General features: G+C 36.9%; 1 protein-coding gene across 1 annotated transcript in view; it reads left to right on the forward strand.

The window, feature by feature from the left end:
* Nucleotides 1-17,036, forward strand: part of CERKL (CERK like autophagy regulator) — a 49,679-nt gene that overhangs the window by 30,304 nt on the left and 2,339 nt on the right. Inside the window, exons 4-12 of the mRNA XM_014880252.2 lie at nt 1,855-1,918; nt 4,524-4,666; nt 10,653-10,727; nt 11,455-11,632; nt 11,901-11,966; nt 12,291-12,316; nt 12,401-12,509; nt 15,398-15,494; nt 16,690-16,856. Of these exons, the coding sequence (XP_014735738.2) occupies nt 1,855-1,918; nt 4,524-4,666; nt 10,653-10,727; nt 11,455-11,632; nt 11,901-11,966; nt 12,291-12,316; nt 12,401-12,509; nt 15,398-15,494; nt 16,690-16,856 (925 nt within the window). The remainder of the gene's footprint in view (nt 1-1,854; nt 1,919-4,523; nt 4,667-10,652; nt 10,728-11,454; nt 11,633-11,900; nt 11,967-12,290; nt 12,317-12,400; nt 12,510-15,397; nt 15,495-16,689; nt 16,857-17,036) is intronic.

The raw sequence follows: 17,036 nt of genomic DNA on the forward strand, positions 1-17,036 counted from the left end.
TATTGTCATGATGTGTCAAAATAGATCCTCTGTTATTCTCTCATCAATTTTAAATTTCGTGGAATTCCCCAATCTTAAGCCTTGAGCAGTTCTACATAATTTCCAAACTTAAACTATTAGATGCAAAGAGGATGGATCTGCTCTCAATCTTGCTAACAGTAGTAATTTTTACTGCCTTTATTGATTTCTCTGTAGGCATGAGCCCTCTTTATTTTCATGTCCTTATTCTTTGAGTGAATTAAGGGTAACAGTAAGCATAACTTACATTACATGAGGAAAGCACTGAGCATGTTTTCTGATACAAAATAAATCTTATTTACTGTTCCATTTTAATTAGACTGTACTCATAACTTTCTAAATGTCATCGTGTTCATTTAAAAAGGCATGTAACCTGGTAACCAACTCTATGTTTTCATGGGAAGAGTTTCTTTCACAGCTAAGCAATGGTAAGATACTTGAACCTTTCTGCATTTTTGCATGATGCACTCTTTTATTGGTCACTTTTCACACAGCCTAAGATAATGATAAAAGCATTGTTCCCATTGCTGAATATGGTAGCTTAAATAATGTGCTTTGATATTCCAGAGAGGCCTTGCATGGAAGTAAATTCTGGAAATAATTCCCAAAAGTTATTATAGTGATAGGTGTTTCTGCAGCAAAATGATAAATCTCTGCCTTCCATATAATCAAAACAACTGTAGTTATTTAATTAAAAATGTTCAAAACACCAAGCAATACAACTTTGCTGATACTCATTGGAGGATTTTTAGTTATAGGCAATATAAAGAATTTTTTACTGTGAAGTGTAAAAATTGTATCACTTCTGTTTTGATTTTGTTTTCCTTCTTATTTTTTAGGAGAAAAGATATATGCACTCACTATATCCACACACATACTTGTGTGCTTGTATAAATAGGAAGAGATGGGGAGTTTTCAGTTCTTGTAAGCAGCCTTTGAATAGTCTGTAGAAATACTGTTGGAACAGGTACAGCTATGGAATGATTGTTTTAGACACCAAGACTAATAATTTTAACAGTGTTTAGGAACACTAGAGAAAAGCCTTGAACTATGTGAGCACCAGGGACAGACAAGCATGAAAGATTAATGTAATTTTGCATATAATGATGCACATTCTTACACAAAAAATCCATCTGCAAGTGTCATGTCAGTCAGCAAAAATCTTTGATGGGTGGCTGCAGCTGGGCTGTCTCTTCTGGCAAAGCTGCCCTAGAAAATGCTAAATGTAGTTATGATGCTTTGTGCCATCTGTAGTATGCCAGTTTATCCTGTCTCCACTGGCATTTACTGTACTATATAGGGTATCAGCAAACACAGAGACATCAATGTGGAGTGACAGATTCATTTCCTCCAGAGGCTATGAACTCTGGTGTATACTTGTGCCACCTTCCTCTGTGTGTTATATGCTGTTGTCACTGGTATTTGGCTTGATTTCATATTTCTGTGTTTAACTCCTCTTATTTTTGACTTAGCAATTTGCATATCCTAACACAAAGGCAATTAAATTTGATTGATCCTGAAGTAATTCAGTCTTAACTGAATATATGCTTATTTTCCTGAAGTTTACCAACTGTGTCAGTGCTAAAACTTGCATTTTGATGCAACAAACATCTTCTTGAATTATCTGAATTTAATGCATGAAATAGCCATGTATCTGATAGCAACTGAAATTTAATGTTTGGCCTTTTAGCTAGCATAACTGTAAAATATTCTCATACTTTGAATGCATTCATGACTTAAAAAATTAATCTGAATTGAATTACTCTGTGTTCCTTATGTTGGTTGGACAAAAAATTTAAAATTATCTTATCTGCTGATAATTGATGTTTTCCACAGTAACTGAATATGAAGGACATGCTCTCTCAGTACTTAAAGAATGTGAACTGCAGGCATTTGATGGGTAAGTTGGTTAGTGACTATGAATTTTAGTAAAGCTCATAACGTTATTTTTTATTTGCGTTCCAATTAAAATTATGCTGGTGGGTATTTAATGAGTTACTCTGTTTCTCCTATATATGAAACCTGGGAAATTCAGTTCTCATTAAATACTTAGGTATTTATTAATTACTGACAATTGAAATGTATCTTAGATTCATAAAGAACAGTAAATAAACGTAAAGCTTTCTTAAATATGCTTCATGAGAGTTTCAGTCTCTGTATTTTTAAGAATACAAGATAGAGAAGAAAAAGACTGGATTGTATCCTCTTTCACAAGTATCTTCTACACTGAGTCATATTTGAATTGTTTCATCTTTGATCTTTGCATGGACACTGAGAACTTCCTCTGTAAGGCTTTCTCCAGTAGCCAGAGCTAGGCTGGAAGAATATAAGTCTTTTGAAAGACCATGGGCATATCTATTAAGTACTCTACCTTTTTTGTTATCCAATTTTTTTGGAAACACAGAAATGTAGAAATGGCAAAACAACGTGATGTTTTTATTTATTACAGTATGTAAACAATATAGCAACACACAATTTCTGGGCTTGATTTTCTCTCTAGGAGAGTTATGGTTCCTTCCATGTTAACAGCAGATGAAGTAAACTGAAGCTTATGATTTGCAGCAGTAAACTGGAAGTTTATGCCACAGTGCTTTCTGAAAGCAGCACTCCTATGTGCTAGTTCTTTTTCAAAGCTGTTTTTTTGTATTTATAATTTCTCTGATATTCACACTTACTATTCCATTTTGAAAGACCACAGGCCGATATCTTATACACTCTACCTTTTTTGCTATTCACTTTTTTAGGGACACTGAAAATTGAGGCACTTTGTCAATTTGGCTTTTTCCCCCTGACTTGTGGCTGAACTTTGGTGACAACAGACAGACTGCATTTGTGATGCTGCTGTCTCAGCTGGGTTTTCCTATTTGTGCAGAGACACAAACAGACAATGCCCATGCTTATATTTCTTCTCTAGTCAGGAGCCTAAAGTGGCACGGATATTTAGAGTAGCCTGGGTTAGTCAATCCTTAGTGAATAGTTGGTTAAGAAAGTTGAATGTGATGGTTAAATAGATGTTTCTTTCTTTCAGGAGCCTTCTTCAAGGTCTAAGTAAAATTTGTTTGCTCAAGACTTTCTGCTCCTTATGCACAGCAGGTTCTCACTGATTAGCATGGGAATCCCAGGTGCCCGATGGTATCTCTATTTCCAGCCAAAAAGGCAACTCTTGATGATTAATGCTAAAATAATAAAAACCAAAATTAGCAGCATTTTCATGTTATTCCTTGGACTCTATGTACACAGCACTCCAAAATCAGAGGAAAATATATCTGCTTTCTAAAGTTTCGATAGCTAGAAGACAATCCATGCAAGTCCTTCTGGGTATACAGTTTTTCAGACTTCAAAGATTAACTGGTTTTGCTGCTGTGACAAAGAATTTTAAGCCTGGGAATAAACAAAAATGAGTCAAAAGAAAGGCGATGACTCCTGATTGCAATGAGGAAGAAAATATGCTTCAAACTTTTATATTCTATTCTTCAAACTATGTATTGTATTTTTTTATTTAATGTGGCAGTGTTTAACTAGATAGAGGAAACATGCCTAAAAATTACAGATTAAAAATCAGCTTGGAAATAATAGTAGGAACTGAAGAAAAATGTTAAAGGAGATGAGGTAATTGAATTTAAATATTTGATAACATTAATAACATAATGAGTTTTTTCATATAAAGATCTGACCAGTTTTACCTGGTTGAATGATTGGACATAGTTTCACAACTTCATTCATACAGATTTATGAAAAGAATATAATTTAGGTAAATTCCTCCCCAAGTAACTACGATGCTTCTGTCATAAATGCTTGGAATGTATTATTACTATTCTTACCATTAAAATATGTTTACTAATTTGGAGAATCACTGTAATATGTACTTAAATAAACAAAAACAAGGAAAGAAAAAGGTTTGCTGTAACAGAGCTTTTACAGACAAATGCATTCCTCTCTATAGCCACAGCAGGTGGGAGTTTAATTATGTGCTCCAGAAGCAGTGATTAAGTACCTTTGTGCAAAGGATTGCTGGCACTAGGATTTTATACTTTGCTAAATCCCTCAACTGCCTGCATAGTGTGTGAAAATAGCTGTTTTCAAGTGTTTTTTTATTTTATTGTAATCTTTGGTGAGTTGTTATTATAAGGGCAATTAAAAGGCATTGAGATGTTTGTATGGGTCAGCACTGAAGATGTAAAGAGCTTTTCCACTGAGGCACTTAAATGTGTTTGGTTCTTCTATCTGATCAGTTTATGTGTATGATGTGTGCTAAGGTAAGAAAAACTTTGTAAGTTTTTAAGTGTATTTACTCCTACTCAGACAGAAAGCAGAAATAAGAATGCTTAAGGAGCCTTCAGGTAACATTTACTGATTTGGCAGTGAAGCCCAAGCTTGTTGTTAAAGAATGTTTTTTAGCTTTTTGAAATATCATTATGTATGTGGCGTGGGGTAGCTACCTTCCACTTGTTTGCTCAGCTATGAAAGTTTGTTTTGAACTGTTTGGCATTTTTGTTTTGTAATAGGGTGGTTTGTGTTGGTGGAGATGGATCTGTCAGTGAAGTTGCTCATGGGCTACTACTCAGAGCCCAGATAGATGCTGGGAAAGACACAGACTATGTGTCCAAGCCTGTCAGAGCCCCCATTCCTCTTGGAGTAATACCAGCAGGTGAGAAGGAAAGGTACTGTTACATTTGTTAGTCATCTGTTTTAAGTCCCTCTGGCATGTTTTACAGTTTTGGCTACTAAAGGCAGTTTTTGATGCTAAAGCTTCAGTTATCTAAGGGAGCTATTGAATAAATGTTCTAAATTAACGATTTATATTGATTACAAATGACTTGCTTTTAAATTGTAATGATAATTTATAGTAATGGCACAGATGAGCTCTTTGCCTGAAGGAGGAAGCTGAGAAAGAATAAAACTAAAATAATTTTCAGCTGATCCATACAAGATCAAGTTTCATCCTTATTTTGTAACAGGAATTACACCAAATGGAAACTTTGTTTTCTAGATTTTCATTTCTTGCATCTCCAATTTTTGTGGCAGAATTCTCATTTGGATTCATGCTTAGGGTCCATTTTAAAATCGTGTTCCAGAAATAAATTGTATGCGTTATATTGAAAAAAAAATTGCTCAAAAAACCTACTTTCTCTCTACTTCAGTTTTACAGGCGTGAAAATCTGTCTTTCTTAAAAAGTCATCTTGTTCTTTTTTTAACTTGTATCTTGTGGTGTGTTTTTTTGTTTGTGTTGGGGGGTTTGTGTGTCCCTTCTCCTGAGTTTTTGTATTGGCCCTCCTTGGAGTGTAGCTTTGCCCAGCAGGAAGGCTTTAGTGAGAGCTGTTGTGTTTAACCCCAGCCAGGAGCTCAGCCCCATGCAGCTGTTCACTCACTGCCCACCAGTGGAATTGGGGAGACAATCAACAGGGTAAATGCTGGAAAACTCTTGAGTTGAGATTAGGACAATTTCATAAAAAAAGCAAATGCTGTGTGCACCAGCAATGCAAAACAAGGAATTAATTCCCTGCTTCCCATGGGCAGACACGTGTTCAGCCATCTCCAGGAGAGCAGGCCCCCCATCACATGTAACTGTGGCTTGGGAAGACAAATGCCATCACTCCAAATGTCCCACCCTTCCCCCATTTTATATACTGAGCATGGTGTCATATGGTCTGGAATATCCCTTTGGTCAGTTGGGCTCACCTGTCCTGGTTGTCTCCTTCCACCCTCCCATGCAGCCCCAGTTGCCTCACCAGCATGGCAGTACAAAAGGAAGAGGTGGCCTAGGCTCTGCGTAAGCTCTGCTCAGCAGTAACAAAAACATCTCTATGTTATCAACCCTGTGTTCAGAGCAAATCCAGAACATAGCCCCATATTAGCCATTGTGAAGGAAGTTAACTACCCCAGCCAAAACCAGCACAAATCAGTACAGTCAGGGTTGATTCTGGACTAGTATATGAATCACTTCTCTTGAAAACAAGAGAGGCATTTTTGCATGAACACTACTCTCTGGTGTGAATGTTTGCTAAGACTACTTGACATAGTTTCTCAGACATTTTTAACCAGTAAGGAAAAATTTCCTACAGCCAGTAAAACAGCAAATCACTGTTTATAGTTTTCTACAAAAAAAAGGAGCGTGTCACTTTGAGCAAGCAGGTTTTTAAATGCTTTGATTTGGTTTGCACATATAAAAGGAACATTAGTTGCTTGTAAAGGAGAGAGATTACATTAGCTTTTTCTCAAGTTAAAAAACCCTTGGTAAAAGAGCCATCAGTCTCAAAGACATGAAGGTAATGAATTTGAGTACAGGAATTGGACCACCATTTACCAGCACAGTTACTCTGGATATCTCGATGGTGCTGAGACAGAATCTCTCCAGCACCTGACTCCATGTTGTGTGTAGGTCACTGAGCCTCATCATCAGTGCCTACTCTCCTCAGTGTAAGGGAAATATGTCATGATCAGATAGGACTGTACACCCAAAATAATTCCGTACTGTTTCTTACACAGAATGGCATAGATTTTGTAAAAGACAATCAGAACAGTTTATAAAATGATATCGTGAGAAACTCCTAATAGATTCCTTAAAATAATCTGTTGTTTGTTTGATTTCCATCTTCCTGATATTCCGTGGGGTAATCAGTTAGGAAACAGGTAAATATGATACCTGTTCTCATCAGCATGCAACTCTGGTCAGTTAACTTTTTTTTCCCCACCAGAAATCCATTGTACAAAACTATTAGGATTTTCCAGCTTAGTAGAAACAGCAGCTGAATTACAGGATAGTATTATGTGGGTGGTTTAAAATCTGGTTTTAGCCTCCATAGTAAATACTTAGACAGCATTTTGAACTTTTAGTCATCTTGATGGGAGGGAGATGCTCTTGAAACAATTTACCTCCTGAAGAGAGAGGTCCAGAGGGGAGTATGTTTTTACTGAAATACTCTACTGAGCTGCCTTATTGTGGTCCAAATCAAATGGATGAGATGTGGGGAAGCCTGCAGTTGTACTGCTGGCCATTAGCAAGAGTGTTTGTTGCTATGGGAACTACTGCTAAGGAACTGTACGGAGGGGGGAACAGGGAAAGGGGAGGGGGAACTGTGGAAGGACATTAGGAAAGCTACCCAGTTGTTACAGAACAAGAGACAATCTATAACTGATACCTATGAACCTTTTGGTCCGAAGTGGTTCATTTAAATAAATTCACGATTCCCAGTTAATTCAGAAAATAAAATATTACTGAAGGACTGTTAATTTCTATGATATTTCAGGCAAAGAACCAAAATGTTGGTGCAGTTTTCATCAGAATTTTAGCTATGCTTGACTAGGAAGTCATTACATCACATTTATCTGTTTGGATGGGGGAGACATTAACAGCCTTATGAATATTCATGTCGTCTGGTTAATTAAGTTAATTGTACTGCAGAAGTGCTTGCACTTCCAAGGACAATTTTTTTCTCTACAATTTCTGTTTGGTACCTTCATCAGTCATGCTTTACATGACCTGCAGATACTCTGTTCTTACTGAGATGCTTTTGCACTTTTGCTGGAAAGGAGGTGGTAGGAAGTTGTTTGTAATATCAGGAAAATTGGTTGGTATTTTGAACAGAATTACATTGTTGGAGTAATAAAATCTTCTTTGTTTCTGTAAAAAAAAATGCTGATGAGAGAGATGCTGGAATTGTATGGAAGAAACCTTTTCACATTAAACTGAGTAGCTGAAATGAGAAGTAAAAATGTGACTTACTAATGTGTGAGCAGTGCAAGTCATGAGTTTCAAAGGTTTTTGGTCTCTGAAGTAATATGATAGTGTTCAGGGGAACAGTTGTTATTGGTAAATAATATCCTGAGCTTGCATAGGGGAAAAGAGATTACTTGGGAGTATGAATAATGACATTGAAACCATTATTGAATCACCATTTGAATCACAAAGGTTTATATAATTTTTGTATAACTTTTATAGTTTCTGCTTTCTTTAAAGGCTGCATGTTTTGGGTTTGCTTGTTTGTTTTGGTTAGGGTTATTTTGTCTGGCATCCTGCTTGTATAGGACTTAGTTAATGAGGCACATTTTTCAGTCATTATTGGGATCAAAAATGCTGGTAGGGATGTACTAAGTGGAATTTTAAGAGAATATGATGGTGCTTGGTCTAGTTCTTCAACTTGTGGAAGGGTGGATGTGGTGCTTTTGTTTTTGAACACAGAGCTTGTTTTATCTTCCTCTGAGTCCTGAAGGTGGGATTTTGCCTTGTTTACTTCTGCAAATGTTAATGAGCTCCAAAGATTTAAGAGAAGGATGCAATTACTTGTGCCTATCCTGTTTAGTAGGAATGAGATTTAAGTCTCATTAAATTCAGTTTGAAGATTGGTACCGACTTCAGCTGTGGTTGTTTGGTATCTTGCTGCCATCTGCATTGATAAATTACTCTTAAATCAGGATTGCAGCTTAAACTTACACCAAGCTTGACTTCCAAACTGTGTTCTACCTTGTGCTCTTTAATTAACTTGATCTTCAGTGAGAAGTGAAAATATTATTTTTTTTTAGAATAGCAGCTGCCCTATTTGACATACAGAAAGTAAGCATGATTTGCCTGACTTGTAACAATCTGCTGCTTGTATGTGTGATTTCCTTTGTTTTGGAGACATACTCATAACAGTTGATAAGAGCTGTATAATTCTGATTGAAGGAAATACTTGAGTATTTTTGAGTTATATCTTTAGCTACCTTCACTGGCAAAGTAGAAGTAGTTGGAAGTTAAATCCCTGAAGTCATTCAAACATGAAATAGTGTTGGGCATGTACTTGTCTGTGAAGAATTGCTTTTTAGGTCAAATGTAGGGCGTTTTGTAGTTTTTCAAGCTACACCTTAAAAGATGCTCCTCACTTCCTTCATATAGCAGGAACTCAGAGCTGCTCTCTCTGATGTTATGGCAGCTCTCCATGAAGTTCTGAATTACATTCAGAGGCTAAGGTGCTCTAAGGACTTAACAGGTGATCTGTGAGATTCCCAGTTATACTCCAATTTTTCATTTAGAGAAATTATTTTAAAAAGTCAAAGATATATTCCTGAATAAGAATAGCATGATGCCTTTAGAGCTTTGTTATTATGTACATCGATCTTTGCAAATTCAGTATTTTTTTCTGCAGTCTGCATGACATCAAAATGGTAATTTTATTTAGGGATAAACAAAGTTTTTCAATGTGGTACATGAGGCTTTAAAAGTGCTTATTTAAATATTGAGTGCCTGTTGTTTGACATGTGATAGTCTTTCCCTTTCTTCTCTGCTTTCCCCTACTTTAGAAAGACAAGTAATTCTCCATAAAACTTAGGGCAACTTTAACATTTAGAATTGTCTATTGCTGCTGTAGCTCATTAAATAATTCAAACAGGAAAATAGTTTGAAAATCTATGTGAGCTAATTTTTATATGGGATTATAAGGTTCTAAACTGTTCTTTTGTAATTTTTATTATTTTAATTGAACTGTTACTGAATTATTCGTCCCTTAATCAGTGATATGAAGAAGTCAATATTCTGCCTGTTTGGTGAGAGGCAATTATTTTTCCAGAGGAGAATTCTTTTGCTCTGCTGTGTGGCTAAGTAATGCCAGAAATGAAAAAAAAAAAAATTTAAATTTTTTCTAAACCTATACCCATTTAGGAAAGACACAATTGGTCCTTCATGTTTTAAAAAATAAATTTATATTCAAAAGTCAGCTGATGCACGGTATTTTATGTCCTAGGCATTAAAGCAGAAGGGCAAAATTTGCATATATATCTCAATTTTCTCAGCCAGGTAAAGTGCCTTGACATAGCAATCACCACCAGTCATGGGCTTCAGACTCTGCTTCTTTCTTTTACAAACTGACAGCTGATTTTTCACTCACTCGTTCCACTCTGTGCTGATGTAGCTGGGTTTTGACTTTTTCTTCTATTTGCAGCCTGATTTATTCACTCTCTTGTTTCAAAACGTGCTCTGCTCTTCTCTCTGGTGGTTGTTAGAAGGACTGGCTGCAGTGTCCAGGCAGTGGCAAATAGAAGTGAGATGGATCAGTTTTGGTGCACTGAATGCAACTCATCTGTTTGTCAGATGCCACAATCTGCCTTCCCTGTTTTTCATTGAGTTCTTATTTATGAAGCTGATGTGTAGTAATTAATTTTATTCACTAGTTCTTCTAAGAATCTAAAATAAGAAGCACAGCAGCTATCTTTGACTAGATTAAATATAATTTGGCTTGGAAAATTTACAGTTTTACGCTGGGTATTATTTTACCAACCTAAAAGTATTCCCCAAATACATCTTATTAGATAATCTACCTTCTAGTTCCTTAGTACAGCAATTGGGTATATAAGAGGTGATTATTAAGGAGATGGTTTTAAAAAAACCCAAACAGGCAATATTTTGAAGAGCTTGTTTCTCCCCCCGCTTTGTTTCTTATGGCACTTATGAATAAATTTGCAGAGATTTTATAGACCTCTGGAAGTTCTAAAGGTTGTAATTTAATACTATTCAGCATTTCTGCTGTTAACAAGTCAGTTTATGTCAATTTATGGGGAAACTTTTTTTTTGAAAATGTTGTGATTAAAAATGCTGAATATATTTGTTCTTGTTATTCTGTCTCTCTCATGTTCTTAGAGCAGGTTTTGTTCACTTTTACAGGTACTACAAATATTTTGGCCCATACACTCTATGGTATTAAACATGCAGTGACAGCAACATTGCACATTGTAATGGGTAAATATTTTTACATTCATTGCCAGATTATAAATAATACAGCAGCATGTAGAAGTTTGTCATGACCAGTTGCTCAGTAAAGGCATAGCATTTTGCTGTGTCACTGTAACCTATATTGGAAGGCTTTGCTCTATTTCTTAAGTCATAATACAAAACCCTTTACTGGCAAAATCTAAACCTTTCTTTAAAAATCAGAGACAGTAAATCCAATGGAAGATGCTCAGGGTCTACTAAAGAAAAGGTGTATATATCCTATCATGAACAGAATCATATGTTTATTTCATAACTGTAAACATGAATACATTTAAAACCTTTATTTAAGAGTTCCCATATATCCTCCAGTACAATGTGCAGTCATTACATATATTTGATGAAATGGTTGCAGAGATTTATGCAAATATTAGTGATATTACATTTTCCTTGATTCTAGTTGTTGAAAATGTACAAAGAATTACGAGTCAGACCCTTAGCAGCCTTATGAAGTAGCTGAATGTTTTACCATAACTTTAACATTGTCAAGCATCTGAAATGACTACTTTGATAGAGTCTTAATTTCATCTAGATTGATTATGGTTCTGATTAGTAAAACCTAGAGAGAGAGAGAGAGAGGAGTCTGGAGGGACTTTTTCCCCCAGCTAAAGCAGGTGAAAAAGCAATGGTGAGTTGTGTGTCATATGGAATAACCCAGATGCCGGTTTGTTTTCCTGTTGCCTGTGTGAAATGTCAGGACACACCCAGGCCGTAGATGTGTGCACGTTCAGCGCCCCGGGCAAGCTGCTGCGCTTCGGCTTCTCGGCCATGCTCGGCTTTGGGGCGAGGACTTTGGCTCTGGCCGAGAAGCACCGATGGATGCCCTCCAGTCAGAGGAAGGATTTTGCTTTCATCAAAACGCTGGCAGATCTCAAGTATGCCAAGAGATGTGTTATTTTTTTTCCTAGTATTTCTTGTTTTCTTGAGGAAAGTGGAATAGTAAATCTGATAGAGAGAGAGCAGTAATTTATCTTTATTGCAGACAGATTTAACTCAGATGTGATGTATATCCCTTTTACAAGTTAAAGAGGAGATACATTCTTTATATTCAGAATCTCCTTAAAACCATCTTAACTTCGATGAAAGTCTGTCTAACAGTCAGAATATTGGTTTGCATCATAGTAAATGTCAATACTTTTCTAGGCCAGAGGAATGTGAATTATCATTTCTCCCTCTACAAATTCAGCAGGAAGAATCTCATGACGACAGGTAAGTAAAACTGACTCAAGACATTCCAAAGCAACAAAAATACGTCTTTCAAGGATAAAATTGAATATATTCTTTACTTTGTTCAAATTTAATCAACAGGTGATATAATCTTAAAAATATTTATTTTGATGGCTGCAAACTTGTACATATTGTAAAGTGTTTCCTGTAAATTATTATACAGGATTTTGTTACAAGGCAGTCTTCCAGTCAGTGTTATTGATTTGTTCAGTTCCACTAATATGTTACATTTTTTATAAAGTATGTGTTGCTTAAATGTGCAAAAATGATTTAAATTTTTTTACCTATATGTTTCCACCCTTTTAGAAAGAACAAAGAGAGAATGAAGATAGGTAAGTTTCTGGTTTTAGGATTTTTTAAAAAGTGAACCATGGCTGATTAACTGGAGTAATACAGAATTACTCTGTTATATTTAGGTAGCAAGGATCAATGGCAGAAAATTCAGGGTCACTTCCTGAATGTGAGCATTATGGCAATCCCTTGTCTGTGTTCAATGGCACCAAGAGGCTTGGCACCTAATACGAGGTCAGTACGGGTTTAGAGAATTAGTCATGTCTATAAATTCTGACATCTTACCTTAAGACCTTGGCTTTTCCGAGAATATGAGCCTATGTTTAGGTAGTCTAGTCCCTCTGGACTGGGGGAGGGAGCAGAGACTGCAGCAGACTCGATAATCCCAGGAATTGTAATCAGTTTTTGGATCAGGCAAATAAGGTCAAGCAGTCTAACTAGAATTATGAGTGGATAATTGCTGTGATTAAATTAGTTGGCAAGTCTGACTTAAGTAGTAGTCATCGAGCAGTCATCTGTCATAGGATTTGGCTTTATGGGGAAACTTCACCCTTAGATTTAATTTTATTTTTTCAAATATAAAAGTGGCCCTTGTCTTCTGCTCTACAGCTACAAAAAATGAAATATGAATCTTTCTCATGCTATTACCGACTAAAGTTCACACCTGTCTTTTTCTTATTATTTTTTGTTTGGTTTCCCTCAGAACTTGAGAAATGAAGCTTCTACTTGCAGAGTTTGGGGAAACAAAGGAGTATGTAACCTGGTTGTTGATGTTGCCTCATTTTGCCTTTAGATCCTTGTTGAGAGCCTGGTTTGTGGTGACCGAAGCAGGTCTTAGGTGATAAATATTTGTACCCGTTGTGTCCAGTTGGCAAATGAGCAGAATAGTAAACACAAACCTTGTAGTTGTATGCAAAGTACAAAATACTCCCTCAAAAAGAATGCAGAGACTCGTGTGTGCATGAAGGTGTACCACAAAACCCCAGCACTCAGGGAAGTTTATGGAATGAGCCTCTTTTGTTTCATTAGATTGTCACTAGGTGAAATTTGAGAAGAATTGATGAGGTGTTTTTCTTCAAATTTACTGGCTTATCTAGTAGAATTTGACTTCTTGGAAACGATGTAGAACCAAATTATTTATGATTAAACGCTTTATGGGAAGTTTCTTTGCTACCAGGGTTTTGCTCATCTCACAGTCCTCAAGATAGTGCTCTGATGATGTCCTGTCTTAGGAGCTTTGTTCTGTATTTAGTGTTTTTATATTCCAGTCAGTTGGAAAATTCTGGTGAGAATTTTAGCTTTACTTTCTCTTTCTATCTGTTCTTCCCCATTTCTCAGGGAATTTTGTGACGACTCCATGCAATTATTGCAGGTTTGAATGAGCCAGTTTTTCTCCCAGTGTAGCTGGTCAGTGATCTCCCTATTTTTTTATGTGGAAGAATACCCTTTGTTCTTTCATCTATTTTTAAAAGTAATCTTAAAGTGTGGTCAGCTAGTAGAGTAGGAGGGTAGACTCAAACAGGAGCTTCCTTTGTCATAGTGAACACTATATTGACTGTAAGTCTTTTCAATATGGGAAACAAAAACATGGCACTGATTGTTAGAGACTTGAGACCCACTATGGAAGGAACTCATCTGGGTTTCTTCTCTCTCTTCTTTGTCTCCAAGGGGTTTCTGCCCTGTGAAGACATTTGGAGTGAGATGCAAGCTTTGGCTGCTGCCTGTAACAGCAGTTACACTGGTCTAAATTTGCAGAGCCATGTTCAGATACATTTAACACTCTGTGCTATGTGAACCCTGTGGGATGTGTTTTTCACAGCATAGGTGTTGTGCTTCACTGCAGATGGGGCTTCCTGGAGAATTAATGAAATTCTTAGTCATTTCTAAAGATGAAAGGCCCTCATGCTGAATGCCCAGTAGTCTGCTGTGCCCTTTTGTTGAAACAAATATGATAAGGAGGCGACTTTTTAAATGTCATCATCACTCTTTCCTGAATCAGCAAAGTACTGCTGTGCCAGGTGACTGGCTTAATGTTTATGTAACAATTACCCTCCCAGATAGTGCTGTTACCAGAGAACATTCCTGATGCAGCTGTTCAGTAGCTATTCTGAACTATCACTTTCACTGCTGGTAGGCTGGAAGTAATTTTTTTAAACACTCAAGATATTTTCCAAATATAAATGCTGAATAAATAAATAAATAAATAAATGTGTGCCTGTATGTGCAGAAGGTAGGACACACACCATCTCTCTAGAAGGGAGTCTCAGCAGGGATTTCCATGTTCATCAGATACTCTTGTTGAACACTGATCTGCCTCTATAACTCAAATGGAGCTTTAGGCATGGTTGCAGGGATATTCCAGTTGTTAGCTTCTGTGTCCAGGTACATTCCAGTGGGGAATGGGGGAACTGGCATTGGCTCACTGTCTGACCCCAGTTCTCATGATGACTGGATACTGAGAGCCACTGAGTATCTGCACTGTGAGGGCTCTTGTTTACTCTCTAGTACATGACTGTTGTATCTTGTATAAAATTCTTAGTCCTTAACTTTTGTTTTGTGAAATGTATAAAAATAGAACCGTACTAAGAACTGCTAAGAGAGTGTGTGTTGGAGACAGCAGCCTTTGTTAGAGCAGCATGGGTGTTGGTGGAGGGGATGAGGAACCCATCTGCCCTGGGTCTGTGCTGGGGGGGCTTCCATGCACCATGGCACCGTTTTCTGGGTACAGCTCTGCCTCAGCACTTATGGTAACTGTTACATGTTGCTGGAGAGAAAAGTAAAAAGAGAAATTTGTGATCCCCGATGTTTAAAAACCATCTGTTAAGTAAAAAGCAAGCTTTTCTAGATTGTATGTATTGTGTTCAAGAAATTATGGCTATTGATAAAGAACTATGAGTTATTATTACAATGTATATTATAATTATATCGATGCTGAATAACTTCGGTGTGTAACTTATGTTGATCTATGGGGCTGGGGTCAGCAAAAATATTTGAAAAACCATTGAGACTATATTATTAATTTACTCTTGTCGGCTTTTAAAAGATTTTATTTCTAATCTAGGCTATGGAAGAGCCTGCTATACTTCCAAATAATTGAATTATCCTTTTGGTCTGCTTTTCAGGTTGAATAATGGAAGCATGGCTCTTATTGTTGTACAAAATACTTCTCGAGCAGAGTTTATAAAGCATCTGAAAAGATACACCAGTGTAAAAAATCAGGTACCATTAATTTCTTTCTGGTGATTACAAAAAGAACAGTTAATCGTGAAAGTAGACAAGCTGCAAGAGTTAATGTTAGCATCCTCATAAGGAGACTTAGCTTCCTGTCAGAATACATTAGCCCCTTTTTATCTGATTTTTTTTCTTTTTTTAAATCACTAGACTAATACAGATTAGCCTATTTCAGTCCATCTGTTGTGGTTTAAATTGTGTTTGTGTTGTACCATAGTTTTACGGGTGTAAAGCCCTTTCACCACAATGAGGAAATGCATGCTGTGTCTGAATTTTGTGTAGTACAGAGATGAAGAATGCAGAACTGCAGGGGCATCACACAACTCTGTCAGAAATTGGTAAAGTTGGTAATTTCAGCAGGTCACTGCTGTGCTGGTAGCAGTGGGTTGTGAGCATTGATTTTTAGCAGGTATGCATCCCATCTAGTTACAATGTTTGCAGAACTGTATTTCAAAATTGTAGTCATAATTCTGTCTTGGAATAGAAAAATGAAGCATTCAAACACAAATCTTATTGCTGTCTAAAGTCCCACTGCATGGCCCAAGCACACTGTACTCATTCAAATGTTCTGGGATTATGTGAAATCATTTTAACAGGAAGGTTTGGGTTTGAATTCATCTGCAGCCAGGGAGTTTGGGGGAGAGATAGGCGACAGCACTAATGGCTGAACTGAGGAAGTAACTTAAACTTTCCAGTTAGGCTTTTGGAGGAAGGCCATGCTTTTCTCTCTGCCTTTGTAGTTACAAATCAGACAAGGAGATGTGGGCCCTCCTTTAAGCTTAAGACAACCATTTACTAGAATCCTAACAAGCCTGGTTTAGGACAAGGTTACTGATAATGATGAACAGAGCACAGGAAACAATCTGCTAGGACTTTCACATATTCTGAAAGTATTTGGTATACACGAAATAAACCCCCTTACCTACAGGTTGATCAAGTCCAATATGGGAATACAAATGGAACAATACTATTTTTTCCTGAGGCATATTTAGGATAAAAACACCAGACTAATCTCTAAATGCTAGCTGGAATATATAATGGCTCATGTGGTCAAAGCTTAAGTTAAATGTTCCCACTTAGGACAAAAAAACCCCCAGCTTTTTAATTTCAAGTAACCCATTTTGTTCTGAGCTACCACCTGTATCTTTTATCTTCATTTGCTGTCTATTTGTATTTGGTTTAGTTCAATTTTCCCTTTGTTGAGACCTACACAGTTCGAGAAGTAAAAGTACAACCAAAGCTTAAAAGTGGACCTGATGCCAAGGAAAATGTGTGTCTGAATGCAGAAGGAAACTACCCTTGGAATATAGATGGAGACTTAATGAAGGAAGCATCAGAAGTTCATGTTCGGTAAGGTTAAATATCTAATTTAGGGACCAAATACCCATAACAGATTAGTGCTGCAATCTTGGCTGTGTTACATCTCTGTAGAGCACAGATGGTACCAGAGTTAGGTGTTCTAAATGCTCCTACAGTAGAGCTGCTGTGCACTGCAGGGTCTGGCCCTGCCACCATCGTTTGGGCCCCTGC

The sequence above is a fragment of the Sturnus vulgaris genome, chromosome 7 (genome assembly GCF_052056855.1).
Source record: "Sturnus vulgaris isolate bStuVul1 chromosome 7, bStuVul1.hap1, whole genome shotgun sequence".
Lineage (NCBI taxonomy): Eukaryota > Metazoa > Chordata > Aves > Passeriformes > Sturnidae > Sturnus > Sturnus vulgaris.